General features: G+C 62.2%; 1 protein-coding gene across 1 annotated transcript; it reads left to right on the top strand.

The window, feature by feature from the left end:
* Positions 1 to 4,255: 4,255 nt before the first annotated feature.
* FAM43A (family with sequence similarity 43 member A) lies at positions 4,256 to 6,423 on the top strand. Its single transcript, XM_013186104.3, has one exon. It carries the CDS (start codon positions 4,472 to 4,474, stop codon positions 5,561 to 5,563), a length of 1,092 nt encoding a protein of 363 aa, XP_013041558.2. The 5' UTR covers positions 4,256 to 4,471; the 3' UTR covers positions 5,564 to 6,423.
* The last annotated feature ends 7,807 nt before the right edge of the window (positions 6,424 to 14,230 follow it).

Here is a 14,230-nt window from a genome sequence, read left to right as displayed (position 1 = left end):
GTTTCTTCTGGTTGTACCTCACCTGGCAATATGCTTCTCCTAGAAGACATTTACTGAGGAAGAGTAAATGTCTTCTAGGAGAAGACGCAGGAGCTGCGTAGAGGTGGCCTCGGTACCCATGCACATACATTAGGGGCTGAGAGCTCGGGACAGCACGGAGGAGATGGGCACGAGGCCTCCAGAAGCGGAGCCCCGCTTGGCTGCACCACCAGGGGCTCACCAAGCTCCTCTGCACCATGTTCACAGAGCGCCTGGCTGGCTGGAGGGCAGCCACAGCTGGTGGGACTTCTCACAAAAAACTCTGGATAGACAAAGGAGAAGTCTGCTCCTCTTCCACTGCGGGGTAATCATCTGCTTGTGCCAAAAAGGCTGGCTTCCCTCCCAACTTCTTCTGCCTTGGAGCGAAACCATTGCTCCAGTTTTTCATGCAAATCCGGAGAATTATTTAGTAGCAGCAGCCCATTTTCAAAAGCCAGCAGTGCCAGTGCATTTTGCCTAGAGGAAACATTGTTCTTTCTGGACAACTTTTCCTCCATTTTCCTTTAAGGCAGCACTGGGAGATCTCAGGACTGTGTCTCTGAAATATTCATGTGATGGCTATTCATTATTCATGCAGTTTCACAATGCTTGATTCAGCGGTATTACCGGCTCAAGCCTGACAAGCAGATATACTAAGAACCCCCCCCTACCCCCCAAGGCACCCCTGAAAGGACACGCAGACCGTTCTGCTCTGTGCAAAGTTACATCTGCCTGAGTCCCCTTGTTTGCAGCTGCAGTCAGACACGTGTCAGCACGGCAGGGAGATGGGCCTGAAGAGCAGCAGGGCTCCCGCCGTGCAGGAGGGCACCGTGTATTCACCCACGGTCTGGAGAGCAGTTGGGACGGGGCTGGCCAGGGAGGGGACAAAGTGGTACGCAGAGCCAGCAGCAGCGCCAGGCTGTCCTCACACGTGGGACAGAGGTGCCAAAGGAGCCCTGGGCCTGGCAGAAGGGCCACCACGACATGCCACAGGGCAGGCTGCATCCATCCTCCGCCTGGGATCCCCAGGAAGAGGGGGAGCCTGGTCTTTTGGGAGTGGGCTCACTCCTCTCCAGGAGCAGGCTGAGCCCTGGAAAGGCACCAACCCTGCTGGTGCCCTCCGGCAAGTTTTTCAGACTCCACTTATTCCACCAGCCACACGAAGATAAAATCACCTTCCTGCCTGTTGGGGTGGGGGAAGGTTAATCAGGCAGGGCCACGTGCATCGGAGCAGGAAGGGGATTTCTCCAGCTTCCCATGCACTGGCTCGACCCGGGCTCAGCCCCGCTGCCCCATGGCTGCCCGCTCCCCTCTCCACGGGCAGGGGCTGCCCTCGTGGCACTGGGACATCGGGCAGAGGACACCGCCCCAACGCCACCTCTGCCCCTCGGCTGCTGGCACAGCAGGAGGTCGGGTGCTTGGCACGGTCCGTGAGCACCTCCTGGGGGCTTGGCCCCCTGCTGCCCTTCTAATTATAGCAGCGGGCGCAGGAAGCGCCGGGGCCGCCTGTGCAGGAAGCGGGGTGTGCCCGCCCTCGGTGTCTGAAAAACAACCGCGGTGGCGGAGGTGTGCCGCGACCGCCGTGGCCTCAGCTGCCCTGCCCAGAGGCACATCCCTGGCACCCAGGCTGCGGCACCCCGAGCTGTGCCGGCAGCATCTCTCGGTGTGCCGAGGGGGAGCCGGGGCCGTCACCGCGTGGGCACCCCACGCTCCTCACACCCTCCTGGCATTGCTCCTTCCAAGTCCTGGCCCATCAGGATGGGGCGCTGATGCCCTATGGCACCCACGCAGGGTAGCAGGAGGTGTCAATTAAAGGCCATTAATGACCCTTTTCCTTGAGAGCAGGGGTGTGCCTCACACCACCCGCTGCCCAGCCCATCTCGGGCTGCCCCAGCACCGCGCAGCAGGCAAGAGCTGGAGGAGCAGCGCTGGGGCAGGGGACACAGCGCCCGTCCTGCCCTGTGGAGCCTGGGCTCTGCTCAGGCTTTCATTTTCATGGGAAATCCTGACATTTCAACGTTTCCTCTGTCCCACTTGGGAACAAAGGGTTGAAGCTCCGACACTTATCACAATTACAGAGCCTCTAAAATGCTTTGTTTTGGAAAATACTGAAATGCCGGTTTGAAACGTTTCACTTTGACTGTGTCACTTCGGCTGCTGCAGCAAGATGAGATCTGCTGCTATCTAGGGTGTGTTCACATGCTGACAAAATTGATACAACCCCATGAATTATTTCGGCCTCATCACATCCACTTTCCCCCATCGGCAGGCTGCTCGGGCAGAAGCGGCATCCTCTTCCCGCTGCCCTCCCCAGCCATGCAGACCTCTGCCAGCTCCGGCTGCAGGGTACAAAACCCACCCCGGTGCTGGGGCTGCTCCCCACAGGGTGTCACCCATCCGGGAAGCACCAGCGGGGCAGGCAGCACGTTCCCCAGCAGGGGTGGTGGGCAGCACACCCCGAGCCCACAGCCGGCAGTGGGGTGCAGCCCTGGGCCTCATCCCGCAGAGCGAGGAGGAGGAGGGTGGAGCAGGGCAGGAAGGGGGAGCGCTGCCAAGGGCCAGGCACAGCGCTGCAGCGCAGGCTGCGAGCAGGGAAGGCCGGGCTGCTCGGGAGAGATTGTATCTGCCAGACTTTCCCACGCCGTGGAAAAGCTCGCCGGGCGGGCGCACAGAGGCAGGTGATGCTCGGTAGCTGCTGGTGTGTAACGTAAATGGAGAGCTGGCTGCTTTGCTCCCCCCCAGGCTACAGGGCTGTGTAGATAAGCCCCCGGCGTGCATGCCCTGCAGAGCTCGGGTCCTGCCGTCCTCGCAGGGAGCCTTGTGCTTGTCCCGGCCCTGCAGGGCTGGCCGCTGCCGTGCTGTGCCTCAGGTTCCCCTCCTGGCAATGAAACGCAGACATCCACGGGAGCATCCCCACGCTTAGGGCTGGTGTCTCAGACATAACTGAGCCTCTCTGTGCTGCCAGACTTCATGCAGACACCCAGCAGCAGCACCACCCAGCCTTGGGCTGGAAACACCGCAACACAGCCCCCAGCTTGGGGCTAGGAGGGGTCAGCCCCGAACCGAAGCAGACAGAGACGGTCCTGATGCTAATCAGGCCCACTAACGAAGCATGGAAGGCTGCAATGATCTGGCACACCAAACGGTGAGAAAGTACAGTTAGGAGCCGAGCTGAGACAATTTCCATCCTTGGGCAGGGTTTAAACCACAAGGCGCCTTCCCTGCAGCTGCACTTTCGGCTGGCCCATAGGCAGCTGCGCTGGGTGCTGCTCCCCGGCTGCGGCACCCGTCGGGCTCCGTGAGGGGCGACACCGAAACCTGCACCCCAAGAAGGCAGCACGGGATGGAAGTGCCACCCCACGTATGTGTGCTGAGCCCATTACAGCATTTCAGAGGGTGCAGGGCTTTATGCCCAGGACGAAAAATGAAGCCTGCACTTTCCAGAGCCAGCCACAGGCTTTCTAGCGCTGCAAAAGTGCTGCGCTAGACCCGCCAGAGACAGGAAACGCCGTGTGTTGCAGACACACACCCAGCAGCGCCTCTGGAAACAGATGCGGTCATGGGTCCCCGCCGCCAGCCCGGGCTGGGCCCCTGGGGACCGCGTCTGCAGCGCTGCCCCCGGTGCGGGGCTGGTTTCGGGGTGCAGCAGCCGGGGGCAGCCGGGCTCCGAGCAGTCGGGCCCCGGCCGCTGCGGTTACCTGCAGTTCCCGGGCAGTCTGCTAGGTGGCACAACGCAATAATAATAACGACAATTTGTTCTAATCCATCCAAACTCTGCAAACGGTTTGCCAGGCGATTTAAGCGCACTTTTGCCTGTTTTACCGCATTAATAAGTATTCGCTGCCGTTCCGTCGAGCACTTCTGGACACCCCGAGAAAGCGGCTCGGGACTCGCTGCCCAGAGGGCAGGACAGCGCTGCGGGGAGCTGCGGCGAGCAGCCGGGGGCCGCCTTTCTGAAGCTCTCCGTTAGGGGAACGTGCCCGAGCGCCCGTAGCAGAAAGCTGCAGGAAGCTTCTGGTCTCCCTGCTGCACCGGGGGGGGGGGGGGGCTCCCCTCGCCGCAGCCCCCCGCTGCCCTGCGGCTCCGCGCTGCCCGGCGGCGGGGCCGGGGCGCTGCGGGGCGGCGCTGCGGGGCTGACACCGCCCCCTGCCCGCCCCTCGGTGGCGGTGCCGGGGCCGGGGCCGGGGCCGCAGAGCAGCGGCGGCGGCGCAGAGCGGAGCGGAGCGGAGCGGCGGCGGCGGCGGCTCCGCGGGCCGCGGGCAGCGGGCGCTCCGCCCTCGGTGCGCGGGGCCTCCCCTCTCCGCGCCCGCGGAGCGCCGGCGCCCGCCCTATATCTCCGGCCGCGGTCCCGCGAGGATGTGAGGCGGGCGGGCAGCCCGGCCGCCCCCGCCGTGGCATGAGCCCCCTCGGCCCGAGCCGGCGGCGCGGCGCGTAGCCGAGGCTCGGCGGGGCGATGCTGCCCTGGAAGCGGAGCAAGGTGGAGCTGGGCGCCGGCGAGGCGAGGCGGCAGGGCAAGGCCAAGGGCTACGCGGTGAGCGTGCACTACTCGGCGCTCACCTCGCTGGCTCGAGCGTGCCCCGAGAGCGCCCTGCACCGCGTGGGCAGCATGTTCCGCTCCAAGCGGCGGAAATTCCGCGTGACCAGCGAGGATCCCACGTACACCGTGCTCTACCTGGGCAACGCCACCACCATCCAGTCCAAGGGCGAGGGCTGCACCGACCTGGCCGTCTGCAAGATCTGGAGCAAGAGCGAGGCCGGCCGGCAGGGCACCAAGATGAAGCTGACCATCAGCGCGCAGGGCATCCGCATGGCCCACGCCGAGGACAAGGGGCTGCGGCGGCCCGGCCACCTCTACCTGCTGCACCGCGTCACCTACTGCGTGGCCGACCCGCGCCTGCCGCGCGTCTTCGCCTGGATCTACCGCCACGAGCTGAAGCACAAGGCGGTGATGCTGCGCTGCCACGCCGTGCTGGTCTCCAAGCCCGAGAAGGCGAAGGCCATGGCCCTGCTGCTCTACCAGACCTCGGCCACGGCGCTGGCCGAGTTCCGCCGCCTGAAGAAGCGGGACGACGCGCGGCACCAGCAGCAGCAGCTGGTGGGCGAGCAGAGCATCCCGCTGGTGCCGCTGCGCAAGCTGCTCAACGGGCAGTGCTGCTACAAGCCGCCGGTGGAGCGGAGCCGCAGCGCGCCCAAGCTGGGCTCCATCACCGAGGACCTGCTGGGCGAGGAGCAGGAGGAGCGGGCCATGCACTGCGAGGACTGCGAGGACATCCTGGAGGCGCTGGGCGAGCCCGAGGGCGAGCTGCTGCGCTCCGGCGCCGGCCGCGGCGAGGCCCCGGAGCTGGGCCAGCTCCTGCGCGACCTGGGCGAGCTCAGCCTGGGCAACGACCTGCGCTCGCTGCGCGCCGACCTCCGCGTCCGGCGGCTGCTCTCCGGGGAGAGCACGGGCAGCGAGTCCTCCCTGGAGAGCAACGGCCCCGACGGCGCCGCCCCGGCCTGCAACGGCGCCGAGCAGTCGCCCCCCGGCGACCCGGAGAGCGGCTGAGCGCACGGCGGCGCCGGGGGCGCACGGCTCGGCCCGGGGCACCGGCGGCCCCCCCGGCAGCGCACGGCCCCTGCCGGGAGCGCGGGGCTCCGCCGGGCCGCCCCCGGGACGCCGGGGTGCCCCCGAGCCCCCCCGGGAGCACCGGGTCCCCTCCGCGGCCAGCGCACGGCGTCCCCCTGCCGGAGCCCGTGGCTGCACCGGGGAGCACCGGGACCCCTCCGGCGGCACCGCGCGGCCCCCCCTCGGGTGTGCATGGCCGCTGCGGATCCCCCCCGGGGCCCCTCCGGGAGCGCACCGGGTCCCCCCGCGTCTCCCCGGGGCCCCTCCGGGAGCGCAGCGGATCCCTGCGGCGCCGCCGCGTCCCGGGACCGGGGGCCGGGGGCTGCCGCGGCCCGAGGACGGGAGGTGGCTGCGGGCTGTTTACCTCCGGCTCAGCCCTTGAAGATCTGCCAAATTCCTGGAATAGCTTTCCCCGGGGAGGGAGGGAGGGAGGGAGGGAGGTGTTGCGCCTTGTTTACAGTCAGAAATCTCACATCCGAGGGGGGGGGGGGGGCGGGGGGCGCCGTTTTCTACATTAAAGTCACTCCATCGTGCTGTCGTGTCCGAGAGGTTTGCACTGTTGTGAATTTTTTTTATTATTATTTTTAATTTAGACCCTTTTTTTTTTGGGCCCCGGTCCCGTCCCGGTCTCAATGCTCTAGATCTTTTGCTGTGCAAAAGAAAACTCTACTTGTGGCTGTTCACCTGTACATAGGGAAATGTATGCAAATACATTGGGTTATTTTTAAGAACACCACCATCGCGATCTCCTCTGTTTGCACATACGTGAAGAAAATAAAGATGACGATAATTTAAAAGAACCGGGGTCGCTGTGGCGATTTGTCCTCGTTTGTGTGCGTTCCTGGAAGGAGTCGGGGGGGTTAGCTCCCTCGAGACACGTTGTACGGGGTGCTTAAGGTCTTTTCTGAGACACGGGGATGGGATTGCCCCTGCCAACAGGGACGGGAACGTGCGCGAGGCCTCGTGTCTGCTGCTGGATCGTAGCTCTTCTATCACTGCTAATTATTATAATCACCGGGGCTGCCTTCAACCGCAGCACCTGGGCTGTGCCCTGCTGGGCTCGCCGCTGCAGCAGGGCCGGGATGATGCTGGGTGCTCCAGTAGGTGGGAGTGGGACGGGACTGGTGCGTGGGGTGATGGTGCGTGGGGTGATGGTGCGTGGGGTGATGGTGCGTGGGTAAGCAGCCCCTGGCCCAGCCATGCACTCTGGGGCTGCCGTGAGGTTTGCAGCTGGGTGCTGCAGCACACAGCCACCGCTGGACCCTCGCTGCTTGCGCTGCCAGCCCGAGCCAATTTCATAACCTCAGCTGGGGTGAGCAGTGAAGTTGATTAGCCACAGGACTGCCGTGGTATTTTTAGCTCTAAATCTGTTTGCAAGTGGCAGGCTCCCAGGGCAGTAGGGATGTTCCGGTTTCATTTGTCCCCAAGTGGAGGTATCAATTAAGAGATAATTAATCTGGCATTTCTGATGTCTCCATGTTTTCCCCCGTGCTGCAATCAGGCAAGGTGCAGGAATGTCACCCCATGGCCCAGCCATTCCTGAGTCCGTCAGCTGCCGGGGCCAGCCCGGACTCCTTGTGCAAGGAGCCAGCCGCCGAAGCTGTAAATACCTCATTAAAACATTGCAAAATCTGCCGCCGCACCAGCGAGGAGCTTGTACAATCGCCTCGCCGTGAGTCAGCGTAAGGAGGGAGGCACGGCGGGGCTGCCCGCGCAGACGGGGATCCCGGGGAGAGGGCTGAGCACCTTTTGGAGGTGGTGGGGGTGAAACGCAGCAGGGAAAGTCCTGCACTGTTTTCCCCCATTCTGAGCTGCTCGCCCTTCAGGGGGGACCTTCAGGGTGCTGGAAGTGGTGCCTGACCCCGCTGTCACAGCCCGTGTGTCGCGGAGCGCAGGGAGCAGGTCACTCAAGCGCAGCGGCGCGAGCAGAGCCGGGCAAGCCCGGAGTGTCACGGGCTGTTCCGAGCTCGCGCCAGCCGCTGAGTGACCCGGCGGTGTTTGCTTTTACATCCTCCGTGTGTGCTTAGAGGCGGTTAATGGCATTAGCTCAGTCAATGCCTTTCCCTTCTCCAGGAGAGCCATCATGTCTGCAAAAGTAAGGAAGCGATTTTATCGCATGCCATCGCCGCAAGCAGAATTCCCCGAGCAGCGGGAGCTGCAAGCAGGGCCTGAAGCATTTCCCCTCGGAGCCATTAGCCGGGCTACCGTGCAGTTTCCTTGGGAGGAAGAGGCCAGCACAGCTCATTAGCTGCAAATGTAGAGTCCAAATCCCTTTGTGATATTTTCGCACTGGAACCATTGAAAAAACTCACGCAGAGCTAGCGTGCGAGGCTGTCCGTGTGTGCTCAACTGCCCTGCCCTGCCCTAGCAGCAAGCACAGGCCTGCAAACCCCAACAAGTGCATGTGAGAAAAAGAAAAAGGTCATTATATTTTCTGCGCAGCAAGTCTGAAGGAGCATCTCCCTCGGGTGAGGAGAGAGACCCTCTCTGTACTAGGTCCAGGTGAAGCTGCCGATGGTTTCCCTTTGAGACAAGCAGCATCTTGCCGGGCTGCAGAGCTTGCTGGCAGGAGGCAGCCCTGGGAGAACGCCCGTGCTCCCGGCACAGGGCTTTGGGAAGGGCTCCGCGGGACACGCAGCCCCTGCCGAGGCCGCTCCCCGCTCCCGGCGGAGCCTTGCATTCCCCTGCGGATCAGGCTCCCTCCGTCAGCGCTAGCTCAGCTCCGCAGCTGGCGAGGGTGAATCAGCCCCTGACGCAGCTGCAGCGTGTGGGCTGCAAGAAAGCATGGCAGCCTCGGCAGCTCTGCTCCCCAGGAGCCAGCCACCCCGGCCCAGCACCCATTTCCCAAGGACATCCCCGCAAAGGAGAGAAAAAGCAGCCTAAATGCTCTGCCGGTACGTTTGGGCCATGCGGGGAGAAGTCCAGTGTCGGAATAGAGGTTTGCCAAACTGCCAGTCCAGCCTTGCTGGCATAAATCACCCCCCTGCCCACGGGCACAGCAGCCAGGGGAAGGCGAGCCGTGCCCTGCCTGTCGGGCAGCCCAGGGGGGTTTAGCACCGAGCTCCGCACAGCCCTGGCCTCGCAGACAGCGCGATGAGCTGGCCAGCCAGCACCCGCGGCAGGTACAACAGCAGGAAAGGCCATGGTCCTGCTGGACGGGCACGCTGGAAAGGTGTGGTGTGTGCGACACAGGGGGCAGCTGCGGGCTAGGAGATGGCACGCTGGGCTGGTGCTTTGGCAAGTCACCCTCACCAGAGGCCTGAGCTTTGCCAAACGCGTTATGGCTAATCAGAGCACGCCGTTCTCCCAGGCAGAACACCAAGAGATTAAGGGAAAAAGAGCACTTGCTGCCAGTGCCGCTTGTGGACTCCATGTGTCTGCTGGTGTCCTGCTCCTGCACGTAGGGATGGAGCTGAGGAGAGCTGCACAAATGTGCAAGTGTTTGCGGGATCCCACGTGCAGCCTCTTGCTTTTCTCTGCCCTTAGCATGCGCTTCTCCAGTCCTTAGGCCTTCCTCATCCCCGACAGGAAAAAATATCATTTACAACCAGAAAAACTAGCCAGCGGCCGGGTGGCGTGAGCCAGGTGGCAAAGTGACTTTTAGCACAGACTCGGGTACTGCTTCAGGCTCAGCGTTGGTGCCTTTCAGTTCAATGTCACACCTGTCCAGGAAACACCCCGTGTGCCTGGCCAGCGGCGATGCCGCAGGAATTGCTGCCGGCGGGGCTGCTTTGGGCTCCCAGCTGCAATGTCCGGCTGCACGTCCCCAGGCCAGCGGTGAAAACCTAATGTCTTCTGCAGCACACCATCAGCACCCTGCACCGAGCCCAGCTCCAGCTGTGAGCCACCCTCAGCTCACACCTCGAGTCCCCAGGGGCAGCGGGAAGGAGGCAGGATTTCCTGCACAGCGCTGTGCTGGAGCACAGCATCTGACCTGCCCCAGCGCTCTCACTCATCCTCAAGCCACCAGCACTGCCCATTGCCTAATTCTCGACCATTACACCAAACCCACCATTACTTAGTGGGGAAAAAACGCCAAACCCAGCCGTCGATGGGGAAAAACCTGCCTCTCCTGACGATTGTCCTGCAGCCAGGATGAAGCCCAGCATTCGCAAGGCAGCCCCAGCCCCCGGCTGATGCTGAGCCTGCGTGCTGTGAGAGCGCTGCCCCTCACCGCCCCGCTGCCCTGCCGGGGGGATGATGTTCGGGGACAGGAATGCGAGGGCAGGGACAGCGTGGGGCCAGGGTCCAGGCCGGGTCAGTTCATCTGAAGGTGACACCTCGGGCTCGCAGGGGGACGGGAAGGGGCCGCAGCTTGGTTCGTGCCCTGCGAGGTGGGCGAGCTGTGGGGGGGCGGGCTGGGTGTTGCTACAAGCCAGCGGGAGATCCGAGTTACGCGCTCGGAAAAACATGACATCCCCCTCGCCGGTGGGAGCTCTGCGCGCTGCGAAAACACCAGGAAAACGGTTACATAAGGAAGGGCACGGGCCCCATCCTGCCCTCAGCCTGCCGCTGCAGCTCTGCGAGGTGCTGAGCCCCTGCAAGGGGCTGTGAGGCTCTGGGCTGCACTGCCCAGCACCCACCAGGATCTGGCCCTGGTCACGAGCCGGATGGTGCTCTGCGCTGCTGCTGAGGGCAGGAGAAAGGCCGCAAAATGCTTTTCCTGACCTGGGAGATGCTCTCTGTGCTCAGCCCTTCAGCTCCATCCCACGGCCCTGTCCCGGTGCTGGCACATCATGCGGTGCGTGGCACGTCATGGACCTGTCCCCATGCCCCAGCGTGTCCTCACCTCTCCGTGATGTCAGCTCTACCCCGGGGAGCTGCCCCCAGCAGCGGGGTTGTGCAGCTCCTCCTGTGCTCCCTGCTCCGAAGTGGGGACATCTGGTGTCCTGCCCCCTGCTGCCAGCCCTGCCACCTCCCCGCACAGAGGGGTGACACGCTCTGCATCACGTCCCCGCTCCGGTGCGGGCTGCCTGCTGTCCCAGGGGACGCGAGGACAGGAGTCGTGGCTCTTCCCATGGCACCGTGGAGTTGCAGGCAGTCTGCTGGGATGCGTGAGCAAGCTACGCGGTGACATTAATTGCAGCTGACAGCGCCCCTGGGGAGCGATGGTGCCGAAGCTGCTGCTGCTGGGGGACAGTAATCCTCTGTGCTGTGCTCAGAGCGGGGCTTGAATCCCATGGTGCTGAGCTCTGGGCTCACCCCGGCTCCAAACGTCACGGTGGCAGGGACACCTCAGCCCTGGGGGACAGGAGGCATCGTGCTTGCCTGGAGCTCTGGCTACGGGGGGAGCAGAGCAGGCCACAGTCCCAGCCCTTCGCCAGGCCCCAGAGCAGCTCAGCTCCAGCTCCCTCCAGGCTGCAGGGGAACCTTCAGGAGCTGGGAGGGACCCGCGAGCCCTCCTGCTGCCTGAATCCAGCCCTGGCACAGCCCCTGCTCTGCATCGCTCTGCCCTCTCCAGCCAGCGCTGCCTGCAGCTGGGCTCTGCCTCCCCCAGCCCCACAGGCAGCACGCATGCTGCCCTCCAGTTTCCCCGCTTGCTCTGGCTCCCTGTCCCTGGCAGCACCTCAGGTGCCGTATCTCGCATCCCAGTTTCGTGCTGAGGAAGAGCTGCCACTGCTGCTGCTTCAGCAAGCGCTGTCGAGGAAGGCGAGGACTGCCTGCATGCAGCGTGGGCAGCCCAGGTCTGCGAGGGCTCCTCCTCCTCTGGGCAGCAAAGGGTTAAGGGAATTGGGATGGAAAGTTGATAGAAATAATTCACTAACTCCTGTAAGAAGATTGCGATTCAGCTTAATTATCATAATTACGTCTTCAATCTCCCTGCTAACTATTCCGAAACAGCAGCGCGAGATGCGAACGCAGCCGCCCGCCTCCCCTGCCAGCTGCGGCCCGTCCCCAGCCGCAGGGACGCGCTGCTCCCCTGCCCCTCGCTGTGGTGCTGGGTTTCCTCCTGCTCTGCCCAGCACCTCGGCTCCAGCATCGGCAACTGGGGGAACGGCAGAAAAAAGTCCTCTGATACCTGCTTCAAACCAAGTTAAGATGTCCCAGGTGCTCATCTGGGTTCCCCGAGCAACCCAGGAGCCACGCAGGGTGCTGGGGAGGTGGCAGGCGCTGCTGCTGCTCCCCGGGGAGGCCTCATCCTGTGCCTCCGCAACTTGCCCCTGCCTGCAGCAGTACTAGGGCAGCCACCGGCCTGTGCTCACCTCCACGCTGCAGGCACCCCATCCCAGACAGGGAATTTTAGGCATTTCGCTTCTCATTGTCCTCCCCCACAATGGCATTCTCCTGCTGTAAATAGCCGCCCAGCCGAAGACACAACAACGCGCTGCTTCCCCCAGACAGCTCCAGCAAAACAAACGAAGGAAGCGCGGAGGGACCGGAGCAGAGCCCGCTGCTGGATGGGACACCCCAGGGACCCCACAGGGACCTCCAATGGACCCCGCAGCCCCTGGCCCTGGAGCACGAGGGCCAGAGGGAACAGCACCAGGGGAGACAGGCACAGCTGCTTCCAGCCGTTGCGGCACTGAAGCAACTTCTCGCCGCCGCCTCTAACACCGTGACCAGCAGCGAGGTTGTGCGCTCCCTCCCCGAGGAATGCTGCTAACTGAAACCGAAGCGCAGAGGCAGAGAAATGGCTTGACGGAGCGGTGTGGTAATTGTTAAAAAGAAGAACTTGTTTTCTTCATCTTGCAACTGAAAATTGCACAACGAGGCTTGCAGCGTCTTCTGCCCTGCGTGTTTGCAAGCGGAGGCTTCGGGGCGATATAAAATTCAGACTGCTATACGGACCGTATGCTGCCCGTAAGGGAGGCAGCCGTGGAGGCTGGGACGGCGGTGGTCACGCTTGCCTTACCCCTGGGACACAAGCAAGCAGGACAGGGCTGCACAAGGGAACAGCAAGCGGCGATTTGCCCACTGGGGCAACGTGCTGAGGGCTTTGGGGTCCGATTATAAAGCAGGTTTTGCTAGGCTAAGGGCATAAATGGAGGCTGTTGTCATACAACATGTACCCAGGGCAGCACCTGCAGGTCGGCAGGAGGACAGTGGAGATGCTGGTGACCCATCATTTCACAGCCTCCTTCACAGCCTTTTCCTCATAAAAGCCACCTGCAGTCCTGTGGAGGATGCAGCCCGGGGGCTGGATGGGGCACAGCACCCGGGGAGGAGCCAGCACCTCCGTGGCGATGGCATCTGCAGAGGCCAGCCAGGGTGCCCAGGGGCAAGGCAAGAGATGTGCGAAGCAAGGAGAGCACTGGAGAGCTCAGTTCTCTGAGTTGCCACAAGAACAGTTGCAGTGATGATGAATTGGTGAGGGGTCTAGAAAACAGGTCTTACGAGGAGCAGCTGAGGGAACCGGGGTTGTTCAGCCTAGAGAAAAGGAGGCTCAGGGGAGACCTGATCGTGCTGTACAATCACCTTAAAGCAGGCTATAGCGAGGTGGGGATTGGGCTCTTCTCCCAAGCACCAAGTGATAAAACAAGGAGAAATGGCCTCAAGTTGCACCAGGGGAGGTTTAGGTTGGATATTAAGAGAAATTTATTTACTGAAAGGTTTGTGTGGCATTGCAATAGGCTGCCCAGGGAAGTGGCTGAGTCACCATCCCTGGAGTTTCTTCAAGAAACCAGTAGATGCAGAACTTAGTAGCATGGTATAGCGGTGGTAGACTTCAGTACTAGGTTAAAGGTTGAACTAGGTGATCTCAGAGGTCTTTTCCAACCTGAACGATTCTAGGACTGGAGCTGTTTAACCCGTATCTCCTCTTCACATGAGGCACAGATGGTCTGCACATCAGCCCGGGGTAGAAGAAAGCACAAGTCCCTGAGCCAGCTCCAGACCCGTGAGCCCACGCTCAATTCGAATTTACTGTTTGCCTTGGTGCAGCCCCTGTCTACCCCAGGCACAGACCTGTGATGTAGAAAAAGTTAAGAAGAAAACCCTAGCAGTGGACAGAGGAGCCTCCTCATCCCCTTGAAGATGAACGCCTGGCCACGTGCCTTGTGCTGCCTGGGCACGTCGGGGGGTTCTTGGTGGGCACAGGCTGCTGCTGCCCTGTCCTGGATTTGCCATTTGGATGTCAATAGGAATGTTCCACCGTGGGTCAACAGTCAGGGACACGGTATTTTATTCAGCTCAAAAAAGGCAACTAGGTGTTAAAAAGAAAATGGGGGAAAAAAATTAACCCACAAAAGCCTTCCAGCCCTGTTTTGTCCCAGTTTTAAATGGCAAAATCTGTACTTTGTTCTCAGCTGTTGTTGCAAAATTGAACCACTTTCAGCCTCTCGCCTTACTTAACCACAGGCTACATCCTCGCAGAGCTGCTGAGTGCAACGCAGAATCAAAGATTGTGCCTGGCCCAGAAACCTGAATTGTGTGAACTTCGCTAAAAGTACACAAGGAAGCCTGGCTTCGAAGTGCAGCGGTCACAAGCCAGTGAGCCCCCAAAGAACCGGGGGTGCGTGCCGCACCAAACCAAGGAGCTCGTGTCCAGCTGAGACATGCCGTGCTGCACATCCGTGCAGTGCCCTCCCCAAAACTGCCCCGGCCCAGCAGCCCCGAGGTGCTACGTGGGGCTGCACCTCATTTCCCAGGCAATTTGTCCATGAACAA

Source organism: Anser cygnoides, chromosome 9 (genome assembly GCF_040182565.1).
Source record: "Anser cygnoides isolate HZ-2024a breed goose chromosome 9, Taihu_goose_T2T_genome, whole genome shotgun sequence".
Lineage (NCBI taxonomy): Eukaryota > Metazoa > Chordata > Aves > Anseriformes > Anatidae > Anser > Anser cygnoides.
The sequence above is the reverse complement of the archived record's forward strand: the minus strand, read 5'-3'. Positions and strand labels throughout refer to the sequence as shown.

Coding starts and splice junctions, on each gene's coding strand:
- FAM43A (XM_013186104.3), top strand. CDS start 4,472: ATGCTGCCCTGGAAGCGGAGCAAGGTGGAGCTGGGCGCCGGCGAGGCG.